Source organism: Vigna unguiculata, chromosome 10, assembly GCF_037176805.1.
Source record: "Vigna unguiculata cultivar grain cowpea cultivar isolate G323 ecotype 2 chromosome 10, ASM3717680v1, whole genome shotgun sequence".
NCBI classification, from domain to species: Eukaryota; Viridiplantae; Streptophyta; class Magnoliopsida; order Fabales; family Fabaceae; genus Vigna; species Vigna unguiculata.
In genome coordinates, this window is record NC_140801.1 from 50,528,985 (window position 1) to 50,542,885 (window position 13,901).

General features: G+C 31.1%; 2 protein-coding genes across 3 annotated transcripts; one reads left to right on the forward strand and one right to left on the reverse strand.

The window, feature by feature from the left end:
* Positions 1-2,307: 2,307 nt before the first annotated feature.
* Positions 2,308-3,239, forward strand: LOC114166365 (SAUR-like auxin-responsive protein family). Its single transcript, XM_028051083.2, has one exon. It carries the CDS (start codon positions 2,609-2,611, stop codon positions 2,993-2,995), a length of 387 nt encoding a protein of 128 aa, XP_027906884.1. The 5' UTR covers positions 2,308-2,608; the 3' UTR covers positions 2,996-3,239.
* Positions 3,240-9,726: 6,487 nt separating this feature from the next.
* Positions 9,727-12,201, reverse strand: CYP704B1 (cytochrome P450, family 704, subfamily B, polypeptide 1). 2 transcript variants are annotated; one of them, XM_085668384.1, is made up of 5 exons: positions 11,927-12,201; positions 11,535-11,831; positions 11,087-11,464; positions 10,269-10,469; positions 9,727-10,006 (listed from the first exon to the last, which is right to left on the reverse strand). In XM_085668384.1, the coding sequence occupies exons 1-5, from the start codon at positions 12,119-12,121 to the stop codon at positions 9,962-9,964; spliced, it is 1,116 nt and encodes a 371-aa protein (XP_085524510.1). In that variant the 5' UTR covers positions 12,122-12,201; the 3' UTR covers positions 9,727-9,961. The 2 variants fall into 2 exon arrangements, with proteins under 2 accessions (XP_085524510.1, XP_027908588.2); XM_028052787.2 differs by having other exon boundaries at positions 9,727-10,010; positions 11,927-12,191.
* Between the last annotated feature and the right edge of the window lie 1,700 nt (positions 12,202-13,901).

Genomic DNA, 13,901 nt, shown 5'->3' on the forward strand with positions numbered 1-13,901 from the left:
TTTCTCATAAATGTATCCAGGATCAAACCATAGGTTTAAATTTCAGTGTTTTATCTTTATATCTCCAACACACTCCCTCGTGCTGCTGAGGTATGTATATATATCTTAAGGATGATACTAGACATTAATGGATGGTCCGATTGCAACTGAATAGCAAGTGACACAATAAGTTGAGTAAACAACAAATTTTGCTAAGATAAACTTTAATTCATAATACTGATATAATCTTAAAACTGGATTTTAAGTCTAACTCAACCTTACAAAATCAATTTATAAGATAGGTTTGTACCATCTTATATACTATAAAATTGCGTTATTTATAGTCGACGTGGGATCTCTAACATTTTGTTACCATTTTGGATTGGCCTAACAAATATCAGTAAGAGAAGCCAATGAGAAAAACATTTTGGATTGGCCTAACAAATAACAGTAAGAGAAGCCAATGATAAAAACAAATTTGATTCTGATAATTAAGATGGAACATTTTAAACTTGCTGGTACAATCATCACCTTTTGCAAGAACGGAAAAAACAAGGTGTCCATTGAAATAAAAACGTTGGATGAAAATGCTAGGGTTGAATTGAAGGTGGTGTCAGCAACAAGAAGCATCAGCATGAGAAGTGGGAATAGGGACTATTGGACCACTGGGTTGTATGTGAAATATACATGAATTTGGCCTCTGCTAAGGCTCTTGTGATCTATGATTCACACTAGTGTTGGACCACAAACATTACTCACACATATGACCCATGAGGCATCCTAATTTATGTTTCCTATTCAGAAACTCATCATATGCTAGTGTTTCATTGTTTTCATGAATAAGGTATGCAAATTTTTTTTACAAAGATTACTGTTATTAATTGTGAACTTTAATTGTCAGAATCTGAATTACAGGGAACTCACATAAATATCAGAAGTTCTGGTATACAAAAAATTCATCTTCATACAAGAGAAGTTCTTCACTTTTGCTAAGAAATTTCATTACTGTCCTTGAAATTGAAGTTTGAAGAAATAGACAAAGCATATAATTGGAGTTTTCAGTGCTCTGTTAGATGAGGTTCCTAGGCCCCATATGCATTTAGAACCTTGCTAATGGTACCTCTGTACCAAAGAAAGCTAGTAAAGTGTATGCATAAAAAGGACAAGGATGTGGGCACCAACACTTTGTAGTTTGTGAGGAGGTAGATGAATTTGCTTAGTTTGAGTGCTTTTCACTGATGGGATCCTTGCTGGCTTGCTAACCAACCAACACCGAAATTTGTTGCTGTTTATGATTGCATGCTATGATGCCATTAGCAAACAAAAACAACAAAACCAACATATATACCTTGTTTTTCAGTTCAAATCCAACACGCAATCACACTCATTAACTCTGTTCTTCGGTGGTCTTTCTAATTCTTTTTTTCATCAAACTCATGTTGTTCTAATGTATTTCCAAGGCTTTTAGAACAACAAACAGAAACAAAATATCATGTCCAATCCAACCACCTAAAAGAATTTTTTTTTTCATACCCTACAAATATCCTCATTATTATCATCTCTTTTCATTTCTGTAATATAATAATAAAGATTCCTATATTGTAAGGTTATAGTGCTATGACTTTCTAGGTTGCTTTACAACAAATGGTTGTTGATGTATACTTGATTGCATACCTCTGGAGCCTGGATATTGATACTATTATTATTTTATTATTATTATAATAATAATGGACAAACCTGAAATTGTTAAATCTAACAACTTTCCTGAAAATAAACTCATTAAGGAAGGTATTAGTTGCTCAATTCATAATATTTTTCAGTTTTGTTAATATTATATTCTTAATTCCTAAGCCTCTTTAAAAGTTACCTAGAGTTGGAGGTTTATTTTTCTTGTCCACAACCATTTCCAACTGAACCTATAATTAACCCCCCATGTAGCAAACATGATACATCACAACAGTTTTGGACAACTACATCATTCAGCAGTTACTGAAAATATATATTTATCAGATTGAAACGTTGTAACAACAATACAATCATAAAGGCAGTTTTAATTGATCTTATAAAACAAAGATAGTGATTTTATTTTTACCTTAGGAACTGCATTATTGGTTTAATTTTTTAATTTAAAAGATTAGCTGAACTCGGTTATCTGTCAGAAAAAAATTGATCAGAAACTGTGAACATAAATATAGAGCAGGTGGTGTGAGTCCATAAAATAGTTTCTCTTACTAAAAGAATGGTAAGAGAGGAAAAGTGAAAAATGTGATGGTCCAGAAAAAAAAGAGGGCATGCATGGAAAAGAGGAAGAGGCAAAGGAATTTGTCATTTTGCAGAGGTTACAAATCCCAAACACCTCACTAGAGGCCAAACAAAAGGGCAACTGGGTTTTCCAATTCTCCACCAAATATCTCATTCTTAGCTGTGTCCTAAACTGTGGGCCATGCACGTGTTTAAACCCTTCTCATCGCATCATTCACCATAGCCTTCCCTCAATTCCCCACCACCCAACCCCTCCTTTATAACTGAACCTTCCTTCCCTCACACCTTCCCATCACTCACCACACCAACACACCTTTCTCTCTCTCTTTTCATCTCGTTGAGGCATTTCATCAAACACCTTTGCAACATGGCCAAAGTGGGAAAACTTACAAAGCTGAAGTCAGCGATCAAGAGATGGCCCTCGTTGACCAAGCTCAGCCGCAGCAACAGCTGTGTCTCCTCCAGCAAAGGAGCCACCGGAGCATCCTCTTCATCCAAGGAACATGCACATGAACAAGAGCTTCATGCTGTTTATGTTGGGAAATCTAGGAGGCGCTACCTCGTAAACTCCGAAGTGATCGACCACCCTGTGTTTCAGGAGCTAGTGGATAAGTCTTGTTCGTCTCGTGATGATGGGGTGGTGGTGTCGTGTGAGGTGGTGCTGTTCGAGCACTTGCTGTGGATGCTTGAGAGCGAAGAGACCCAGTTGGGGTCCATGGATGAGCTGGTTGAGTTCTACTCTTGTGCATGCTGATCCACATCATGGTATCCATCGATGCTGACACACCTAGTAATAGCTGACTTCGATTGTTTCTCATGTGGTCGCCCAAACAAAACCAAACCATTGGCCATAACTTTGTGAATTCAGATTGATTCAATCTTAATTATATATATAAAAGTATTGTTGTTGTGTAAAGTGGGCATGTAGTTGACATGAATGTTCTATTCATGGTTGTGACTTTGTTTGAGGTGAATGAATCCAACGCCAATTCCAATCACCTGTCCCGTTTCTTCTTTCTTTACTTGAAAATGACACTGAATTGAAACGAAAACTATCGATTAGTTAAGCATTATTACGATTTAGGAATTGTCAAAACGAGTAAATTAACTCCCGAAGATTAAACTCAAATCTATATCCCAAATTTTCTCAAAGGTGATGTTTTATTAGTGTTATATTTTTTAAGTGATTTTTCCTTTGAAAGATCTGAAATGATATCAGAATATCAGAGCTGAAGTTGTATTGATGGTCGGTTTAGAAGGTTTTTGTATCGAAAGTTTTTCCGATGAAACAGTGATGAGTAATAATCTTTCATTTCCAGTTTCTTATTAATCAGGCAACACATGAATTTGAACTGAAAAAAAAGATTTGTACTCCCTCATTTTATCATTTTATCACTCGGTCATGATGTCAATAAAAATATAGATATGAAGTTTTTGAAAATATTTCTCCCTTTTCTTTTTATCGAAAAATTGAAAAATAATCTTCAAACAAATCATAATCGTTAATTATTTTTTTATGAATTATTCTTAAATATTTGAATATAAAATGATATAAGCAGGAATCATTAACTATTCTTTTATGAATTATTCTTAAATATTTGAATATAAAATGATACAAGAAGGATAGTCAGAGTTAACCAAAAAAAAAGTGTCAATATAAAAAGACTCAAAATTAATGGAAAGATAGATAAGAAATAAAAAATGAAAAAATCGAACAATAAAAACTGATAAACCCGTTAATTTAAAAGTTTTAATTGAAAGTAGTCTCGATAAAATACTAATCAACCCGTTAACTTAAAAGTTTTAATCGAAAGTTCTCTTGATGTTCATATCTCATTAGTTTCATTCTTTCATAGTATCCCTAAAAAGATCCTTCAAATTGATGATTAGGATTTAGATTTAATTCCCTGTGTATATTTCATTTTATAATAAATTAGATAATTTATTATACCAGACGGGCAATGTCTCATGTCTATTTGTAATTAAATCAGATTTCAGTGATGCAATACATTTATGCGAACCCACACACAGAAGTCAACTAAAGTTACACTCTGTCTTTATAATTGCAACCCAAAGATCACTATCGAACATATCAAGTTCGATTCATGTTTAAAACCTTAGGATATGACACCAGTTAATAAATAGACATGGGCTTATAACATATACTAAGTTTAGACTATTATATTTCTAACATTATGGATTATGTTTTGTTATTTTGTAGTATAAATGACAGCCTATATTTTGATTTTACTATTAAAAATATACTAACCTAAATTGCATTGTGTTGTGTGCATGAAAATGAGTGAACCCAGATGGACCGCTCTAACCTAAATTGACAGGCCTAACTTAGGTGACAGAAGTTTTGGTGGTGACATGTTACTATTTTGAATCTCATGTCGAAGATTGGTGAGGGAATGCAGCAATATGATAGGGACAATATTATTGGTAGGTTTTTGGCACCAATAAGGAAGAGTTATAGCTTCTTCTAGTGCTGGTTGCTTGGGGGGAAAGAGAGGATAATTAGGCCACTTACTTTTTACTCATTAATGGTTCGTGTTTGTTGTTGTTGTTAGGTGAGTAACTGTGATTAATAATTGCTTATGATACTTGTGATAGTGTTTAACCTTAAGAATTTTTAATGACAGTGGCTTCACAGACACTTAGGTTTCTGTTTCATCTACTATTGTTCTTTCACTCCTACTTATGAAGCTGTAATGCATTAGTTAATATCTTAAACCATATTTCTAGTGGTGTTAGTCTCATGTCGAATCAGCTGAGTATAACCGTTGGTTATTGGATGCTGTCATTCAAGTATACCTCATTGGTTTACATCATGTCAATTCTTTTGTTACCTGTCCTATACGTTGTTTTTTTTTTAAATGAGCTGCGAGTACAAGAAAAAAAGACAAAATTTGTTGGCATATTCATCGAGAAGTATTAGCATGTGTTTGGTTTAATGTTGGAAAATTGATTCCAGCGCAGAAATAAGAATTAGTTACTTCTCATTTAACGTGAATTTTTTATCCTTTAATTGATTTTGGAAACCAAACACGTACTGATTCTGCGTTAAAAAATCAATTTTATATCAATTTGACGCATAACCAAACACGCACTCAATAAAATTGTGATTTTTGCTTCGTTCATCGTTGGATTAGACTAAATTTTTGACAACATAATTGAGACGTAAGATTATTTATTTTGATTATTAGGATGGTAAATTAGATGTCTGAGATTAGAGAAATTCGTCTAACATTGTTGCTCTTTTTTTACATCTATTCTTAGATGTCTTGAGTTGCTATCAGTTACCTATGATTGATTGTTATTGATATTATTGATGTTATCATTAGTATTGTAACCATTAAATTGTATCCTTGGGTTGCCTTTTGTATCTATAAATAGGGACTTTTCCTACTGATAAATGACAGAAAATCAATCTCTACTCTCTATTTTCTTTCTCTCAATTATTTTATAACAGTTTTGATATATTAGGTGATTAATAAGCAATTGTTTATGATTTTTTATTGAATCTCTAATACTCATTTGATTTTAGTGAAGCTTGATTTATTCATTTATGTGTGTAAATTTGTACTTCTTATATCGAAAATGTTTTTTTATGTTAAAAATATTGGTATTATCTTTTGTAATTATTATTATTACTTTTTTTGGTAGTTGTTATTATTTTTTTTATCAAATTTTTCGATAAATCCTACCTAGCAACTCATATATCATGAATAAAAAAATTGAAAACATATTAAAATTGTGAATTTTAATGAAGATTTCAACCACTTTTCACCTAGCTGTGATCCAATTCCAAACTTCAAAAAAATGTGGGGGAAGTAAAATGAGATTTGTGGATGGCAAGAAAAGAAAGAAAAGTGGGATGAATGAATATGTACCTAGGTCACGTTTTCATTATACAAAAAATCATGATTTCTTAATTAGCTCAAACATTAATGGATGTCCCCAATATCTGAACATGTAATTGGATCAGCCAAAAGAGAGTGATGTTTGACTTATTTTGTTGTCATCAAGAGTATTTGACCATACATTAAGAATAAGATTGAAAGGGTTGAAAAAGTCTTGGACATTGAGGACCTGTCTTGAATTCAATCACACATCAAAATCCAATACTATAAAGAACATGGGGATCAGTAATGAACAAAAAGAAATAACTATTACAGTAACACACGCAAGCATAAGTGCTTTTCATCATTTTACAAACAAAAAGTGCGTTAGATGCGACACTAACTATGATCTCTACCGAAATTACAGGATCTAGTTCTCCTGCTTGGTTGGTTAAGTATCGGTGCTTGAATGAAAGGGTAGCATTTGTTGTCTTTTTTTCAAAAAAGAATTTGCTTATGAAATACAAATTTTGTGTTTTAGCGAAGACAATCATATTTTAATAACTAAATTTTGATATTTCTTTATAGTTTGATGTAACATTTTTAAATGGTTTTGAGATATAGAAGAAAAAAAAATTAGTTAAATATGTTTTTGTCTTTTAAGTTTTAGTGAAATTTTAGAATTAGTCACTCTTCAAAATTTTTGACCAATTTAGTCCTTCATCTCTAAAAAATGCATGAATTTAGTCATTTTAACCAAATTTTATTAAGTTTATCTGACGTTTCAAACGCATCTCATGATAGTATTTGAATTGTTTACACTGTTTGACACATTTTCGCTTCAGTGTTAATTCAAATATTATCATAAAATGCGTTTAAAATGTCAAATAAACTTAACAAAATTTGGTAAGAACTAAATCCACACATTTTTAAAGATGAAAGACTAAATTGATATAAAGTTTCCAAGATGAACTAATTCCAAAATTTAGTGAAACTTGAAGGACCAAAAACATATTTAACCCATAAAAAATAATAAATTATCTAAAAGATATAATCTCAGATTATAAGAATAAATTGTCAAAATTTAATTATTAAAAGATTATTCTCCTTTTATATATAAAAAAGCTTCCTTGGTTAAGACTCTAAATTTTTTGGTCCCATGTGATTCCTTACGAAGAGGGTAAAGGAAGCTAAAAAATCTCACCCCTTTTAAAAAAATCTAATTTAGTTCGATTATAATTATATTTCATATGAAGAATAAGAGTTGTTTTTTTTAATAATATGCATAGACGTAGACTTATCTCAAAAAAGAAAGAGAGAAATTTAAAAGATGAAAGTTATTTTCACATTTATGTTTTCAATTTATTATTATTTACAAAATAATAGAAATGGGGTACACTTTGATGCTAACTTAACTATTTTACTGAGCATACTCTGAAATCGTAGCTGGAGTTGAATTTAGGATTATATAGTTTATTTTACTTTAGGTGTATGCATAATTCTGAACATCTATTGTTCTTCATTTGTGTACTGAAGAATTCTGTTAACAACTGTAAATGCTGTCGAACTAGGCTGTCGCATTCATTGACAGATAAGGTTAGAGCAGAGTTTCAATTTCTTATTTTCTTATTTTTTTATTTTTACATGTCATCAATCGCCCACTGTTTTCACATATATGAAATCTTATATTTATTCAAGCAGTACTGATATTTCTAAATCTAGATATATTTAAAATTAAAATTTTTTTATGAAAAATTTCAGCAAAGAAAAATATTTCATTCACCCGTACAGAAAGGGTAAAGTATGTACGTTTTATGAAACTAATTTTATATATTACAATTTTCTATGTTCTAGTATGCTAATATTATTATAATTAATAATTAATTATAATTATTAATTATTATAATGGTTAGTTTGAATTTTTTAAAGCTATCAAAATAGATAATTTGGTTCGGTTCGACTTGATCCATTATTAAGGAGTCAAAAAAATTTGAATCTGGTCCGGTCTATTACGGATTGGTGGGTTAAACGGATTGGTCCACTAGTTCGTTTAATTAAAAAAAGTACAACTTTTTTTTATTCAATCTCGAAAAAATTAAATTATAATTATGGTTAAAATCTAAATAAATTTCAATAGACTTTAAATATAATTCAAAAGTATGTTAAAGTCCAAATACAAATTACCAATATGTTGATTAAAAAAAAAACTTAACCTGACCCAAATATAAAGTCCAATATAATAAATAAAACACTTGTGTGACTTTTTATTTGTAGGTTGACTCACCTGGCTACCACAGGTTCAATATGGATGAACCGAGTTCTAATCCGGATCAAAAATTAACCTGTACTAAAATTTGTAAAATTTTTCAACCAAATCTGACCCAGATCCGTAATGCACCAAGTTAACTCGCGAGTTTCAACCGATTTTGATTGTTCATAATTTTTTAAACAAATAATTGAAAAACCGACTCAACTAAATTAAAAAAAATATTTATAAACTGTATAGTTCACAGGTGAAATTAATGTTTTAAAAATAAAAAATTGTTGTGTGGTATGAGGGTTGAGGCCCACAAAAGGACATAGGTTGAGTGATATAAATTTTGGTAAGATTTAGTTAAAGATTTGAACTTTGTAGTCGTGAATGAATTGATATGTGTAGGGCATGTGCATCATTGTCACAGTTTCATATGCTATAGATATGCATGGCTTGGTTATGCAGCAAAAACAATGGGCATTGCGTGGTTTAAAATGGTTTGTTTATGCACATCATGTATTCATTACGTAATGTTTCGTTCGTACATCACCCTAAAAGGAATCATCAAGCATGAAGCATGACGAAATGCTTAGAAGAACATGAGAACATGTTGAATGGGTACGAAACATTTAAGTGGTAAGTGCTAGCTGTTTAAAGGTGCAGAAACCAATCATCATACTCCAAAAAAGCAACTATCACTTTCTTCTTATTATTTACATTTTTTAGGAGTAATTTCGTTTTTTTTTTTGTGATTTTTTATTTAAAAGATAAGGGCCTTTTAAATGGATAAGTATTTTTGTTATATCAAAACTTTAATTCAAATTGAAAGGGCCACATGACAAAAAAGTAGTATGCACTTCAAATCCAATGATCTTATTATGAGGTTCATCCTCACATTTTGGTAACAATGAGAACCACAATGGGATATACCCCAATAATCAGAATCAAGTTGGGTTGGATATTTAAATTTGTGTTAAATATGTTTTTGTCATTTAATTTTTAGTAAATTTTGAAATTAGTCTATTTTAAAATTTTAAATTAATTTAGTCATTCATATTTCGAAATACGTGGATTTAGTCCTTTTGATTAAATTTTTTTAAGTTCATACACAATTCAGGATTATATTTGAGTTGTTTATAATGTTTGACAAATTTTTGTTTTAATGTTTTTAAGTCAAATACTATTATGAAACGCGCTTGAAATGTTAAATAAACTTAATAAAATTTGATTAAAATAACTAAATCCACGTATTTTGAAAAATGAAGGACTAAATTGATCTAAAGTTTGAAAATTGACTAATTCCAAACTAAAAGCATATTTAACCTTTAAATTTTAGTTGATGTAGAAAATCTCCTAGAGAAATTAGAACAAATTTGAATTATAAAAAAAAAAAAAAACTTGACTCATTTATTTATTGAATGGCTAAAAACATGTGAGGATGATTATGATTATGTGACACATGATTAATCAATCACATATTGATAATATTGTCAACAACGTTTGTGTATGGTAACTTTCAAACCATGAGCCATGGATAATATTGTCATCATCCTATATTTAACTGTGTGACCTGGCACCAAGTTGAACTTGTAAAATCTGCACAAAATAGCTAGCACCATTCTCATCTGCAGATATGCAGAGTCCTTGCCAAGGCATATCCTAGGGCCTGCCTATAGGTGCAAAGGAAAACAATGAAACACCAATTTTGGATTGTTATCACATCATATTACAGAGTTTTGAAGAGATCAAAGTGTTAGACTTTACAAAGGAATTTCACTAGGAAGACACAACACTAACGAGACCTGAGCCCAACCACATAAGACATTGACACCATTTTCTAACCAATACCTTATGTGGTTGGACTCACGTCTGTGTTGTGTCTCACCAGTGAAATCCTCTTTGTAAAACCTAATACAAATACAAAGTACCTGAAAAGCAGTGAATTTGAATGGAGACTCGTTCTTTAGAACACCATCTTTGAACCATCTCTCAGGGACAAATGAAGCTGCATCAGGACCCCAATTATATTCCATCCTTCCCATAGAGTATGGAACATATGTTACCATACCTCCTGCCTTTACTTTCGTTCCATCTGGCAATACATCATCCTCTAATATGCCCTTAGGATCCTACAATTCAACACTGATGTTCACAAAAAACTGGTTCATGGAAGAAAAAGTAGTACATTTAAAGCAACAACCTTAGTGAAGTCAACCTCTCTTTAAAAGTACATGAAAATGCTTTGCTTGTGATAAGATAAATCCAAGAGAAAAATGTGTTTTGTTAATAGATTGTTGAGAATTCGGGTGTGAGTCTAAATCACAGTAATAATGAAAAAGATGGTAAACCTTATGTTTAAGGTTTTGGATTGAAATTGGTGTCAATTCTTATGTGGGTTGGATTCCACTCACATTTATGTAATGAATTATGAATTCTCCCTTAGAAAAAAGAAATACGTAAGTGATATTAAAGTCAATGGTTTATTTTGGTGACTGACTTAGACCATTGTAATAAAAACAACAACACAACAATGATGCTTGAGAGGATGAAGATCTTTGTGTTTATAGAATATAGGGATTAAGACTGAAAATTGAGAAACTTAAAGACACATTTTAAGTGTGAGGTAATTTGGTTTTTGAGCAATAATTAAAAGGAAAATTGTTGTTTGAGCAATAATTAAAAAGTTACCTCACATTTTTGTGGATTTTTCATACCTAGAACTAAATCGATGTAGGAAAATGCATACCTGAGGAACTGCTGGATACAATCTTAAGGTCTCTGTTATGACAGCATGCAGATAGTGCAATCTCTCTAGTGAATCTTTATTCAAAAGCCTTGAAAATTGCTCTACTCTTTGATTGAATGATTCTGAGTCCTCTTTGTCACATTGAGGCAAGGAAATGTTCTGTTCTTTTGCATGATTCTCCTCAAAAAGTTTCAGCTCCAGGTAAAGTTTTTCAGCAACATGAGCATGTGTCATTACCATGTATATGGCCCATGACAGGGTTGTTGCAGTTGTGTCTCTCCCAGCAATCACAAAGTTCAACACAATATCTCTCAAACTCTTGTCCGTTGCATTGCTTTCTCCTAGTTCTATGAATCTTGATAATATATCATGCTTCATCTGTTTTTTAACATAGGTCATGAATCAATTTGTGTTTGATCTTTACTATGTGGTTAGGATATAAAACTACCTGATTTTGTTGTCCACTTTTTCTGACATCTTCTATCTCTGCCTTCCTTTTCCGAATCACTGAGTAGGTGAAATCATCAACAACTTTGATACTCTTCTCAAGTTGTGCTTCAGAGCCTATACTTATAATTTTTTTTATCTTCCAAAGTGGATCAATGAAGCGAAGTGTTACTATGATATTTGCAGTGTCAAATGCATCAGCAAAAGTATTCTTTGGTAAATTGGAAGATAGTGTTCCAATTTCCACTCCAAATCCAACCTTACATATGGAGTCCAAAGTCATCCTCATCAACAGTTCCTGGTAATTAACATTTCAACCATCATCAACTGCATAATCTCCTACTTTGTATAATTTGAAAACAAAATTAAGAACATAAAGAATGGTTGCAGCACCTGCATGTCTATTTCTTGGTTAAGAATAGATGCATGACTGAGAATGGCAGAAAGTTTCAAGGCATATTCCCTGAAAACTTTGGTGCTAAATTCCCTTAAATTTCTGGATGCAAACTCTAAGCTTGCAGTTTTTCTTTGTTTCTTCCAACTCTCACCATCAACATTAAATATCCCATCTCCAAGAAGCACTTCCATATATGAATGGTACACTTCACCCTGCAATCAGAACCGCAAACTTTTCCATAAAAAACTGAGGAATTACAACACCAATGATACTTGAGACCAATCACATTAGGAATTGACACCACTTTCAACCTAAAACCTTAAGATTTTGGATTTATAGATTTATGATACTCTACTGTTTCATTTTCACCTAATGTGAGACTTAAACTCACACTTAGATTTCCAACAGTTGAAACTTCTAAATTGATAGAGTAAAATCCTTTTACATAGTTGAACAATAAAAAAACATTCCTAATATGATTTTTAAGACAATTATTGTAAGAGTTCAAAGATTTACCATGTAAAAACAGGTTATGATCATTGCATGCATGCACTATATAATAAAAGTAGTATGACTCAAACATTTGATGTAAATTACCTTTGGATAATTATTGAAGTTGGTCTTAAGTACATGTTCTACATTAGCAGGATCAGCAATGTAAGTGTAAGTTGTGAAAGGCATAGGAACCACAACAGTTTTTGATTTGGACAAATAATTGACAAGCCAATCATGCATTCTGTCATAGTTCATCAACTGTTCAATAGCAGCTCCAAAAAAAGGCCAAGTTTTTGGACCTTTCTTGTTTCTTTGACTCCATCTATGTATCAACATCCATGAAACAACCATGCATATCAGTACTACTAACCCTCCCATGTTTCATAGGTCCCTAAAGGGAGCAACTGATGCAAAGTTCCTCTCAAAACCTTATTTTTAAGACATGAAAATGAAGTGCATACGAAAATATAACATGTCACAAAACATGCATGTTTTTTTGTTTTTTACAAGCACAAATGGTGCATGCTTTGTGTGATTTGTTTATGTTTATCTTTCAACAATTGAGAACATAGGTTGTTAAAATGTTGGTACCTAACTGGTTTATTTATTGGTTTTTAGTTATGTGTTAGCAGCTTTGTCACATTCTTTCAATGCTTATGGTTTGAGAACTTCAAAGATAAAGAAAATATTCATTTGTTTCGTGCCATTGAGCTAAACAGAATAGAACAACCAATATGGAGATGATCTTCTTTAATTCTTCTCTTATATAATTTAATCATTTAATATTGATCTTATTTTAATGAAAAGATTTAAATATATAATTTGTACATGTTTTAAGAAATAAATTTTGTAACATATAAAATCTAAAGTGTGAGTTGCGGTGTTGAAATATTAACCACTTGAGTGATATTCATCTCACATCAGTATTTTAACATCTCAGCTACTTAATTTCTTATTAATTAAATTACCACAATTTATTGTTAATTAAATTGGCATAAGTTATCTATTGTCAATATAAATTTATTTCACGCCTTCATTCAATTAAAAATCATTAAGTAAATTTTAAATAAATATTTCACAAGTTATGCTAATATTAACTTTTAGACTTTCTTTGGTTGATAAAAATACAATAAGGAAAAAAGAAAGAAAAAAAAAAAAGTAGAGAACATAATTTATAATTCTTGATAATTCTTCATTTTAGAAAATAAAGAAAGTAAGTGAGAAATATGCAAAGGCATGAAAATATATAGTTATTTTTTCCACAAACTTAATCGGATAAATTTAAAAGATAGGTTTAATTAAATTTTAATCCTTTATAAATTTCAGTATTTTTAATTAAGTTTTTATTTAATTTCTTATTTATTTATGGGTACTTCACATTTTTATAACTTTCAATTGAAGTGCTATTTAAATTTTTTTCCGATTTGGGTATGTGTTCACGTTGTTTGAAGAATTTCTTCTTGCACCTCATGTTTT

Excerpts from the sequence above, each read along its gene's own strand:
- CYP704B1 (XM_028052787.2), bottom strand. The coding sequence starts at position 12,121 with ATGGAAGTGCTTCTTGGAGATGGGATATTTAATGTTGATGGTGAGAGT. Across the intron at positions 11,465-11,534 it reads AAAGTGGACAACAAAATCAG|ATGAAGCATGATATATTATC; the intron begins GTAGTTTTATAT and ends GTTAAAAAACAG. Across the intron at positions 10,470-11,086 it reads TGTATCCAGCAGTTCCTCAG|GATCCTAAGGGCATATTAGA; the intron begins GTATGCATTTTC and ends GTTGAATTGTAG.
- LOC114166365 (XM_028051083.2), top strand. The coding sequence starts at position 2,609 with ATGGCCAAAGTGGGAAAACTTACAAAGCTGAAGTCAGCGATCAAGAGA.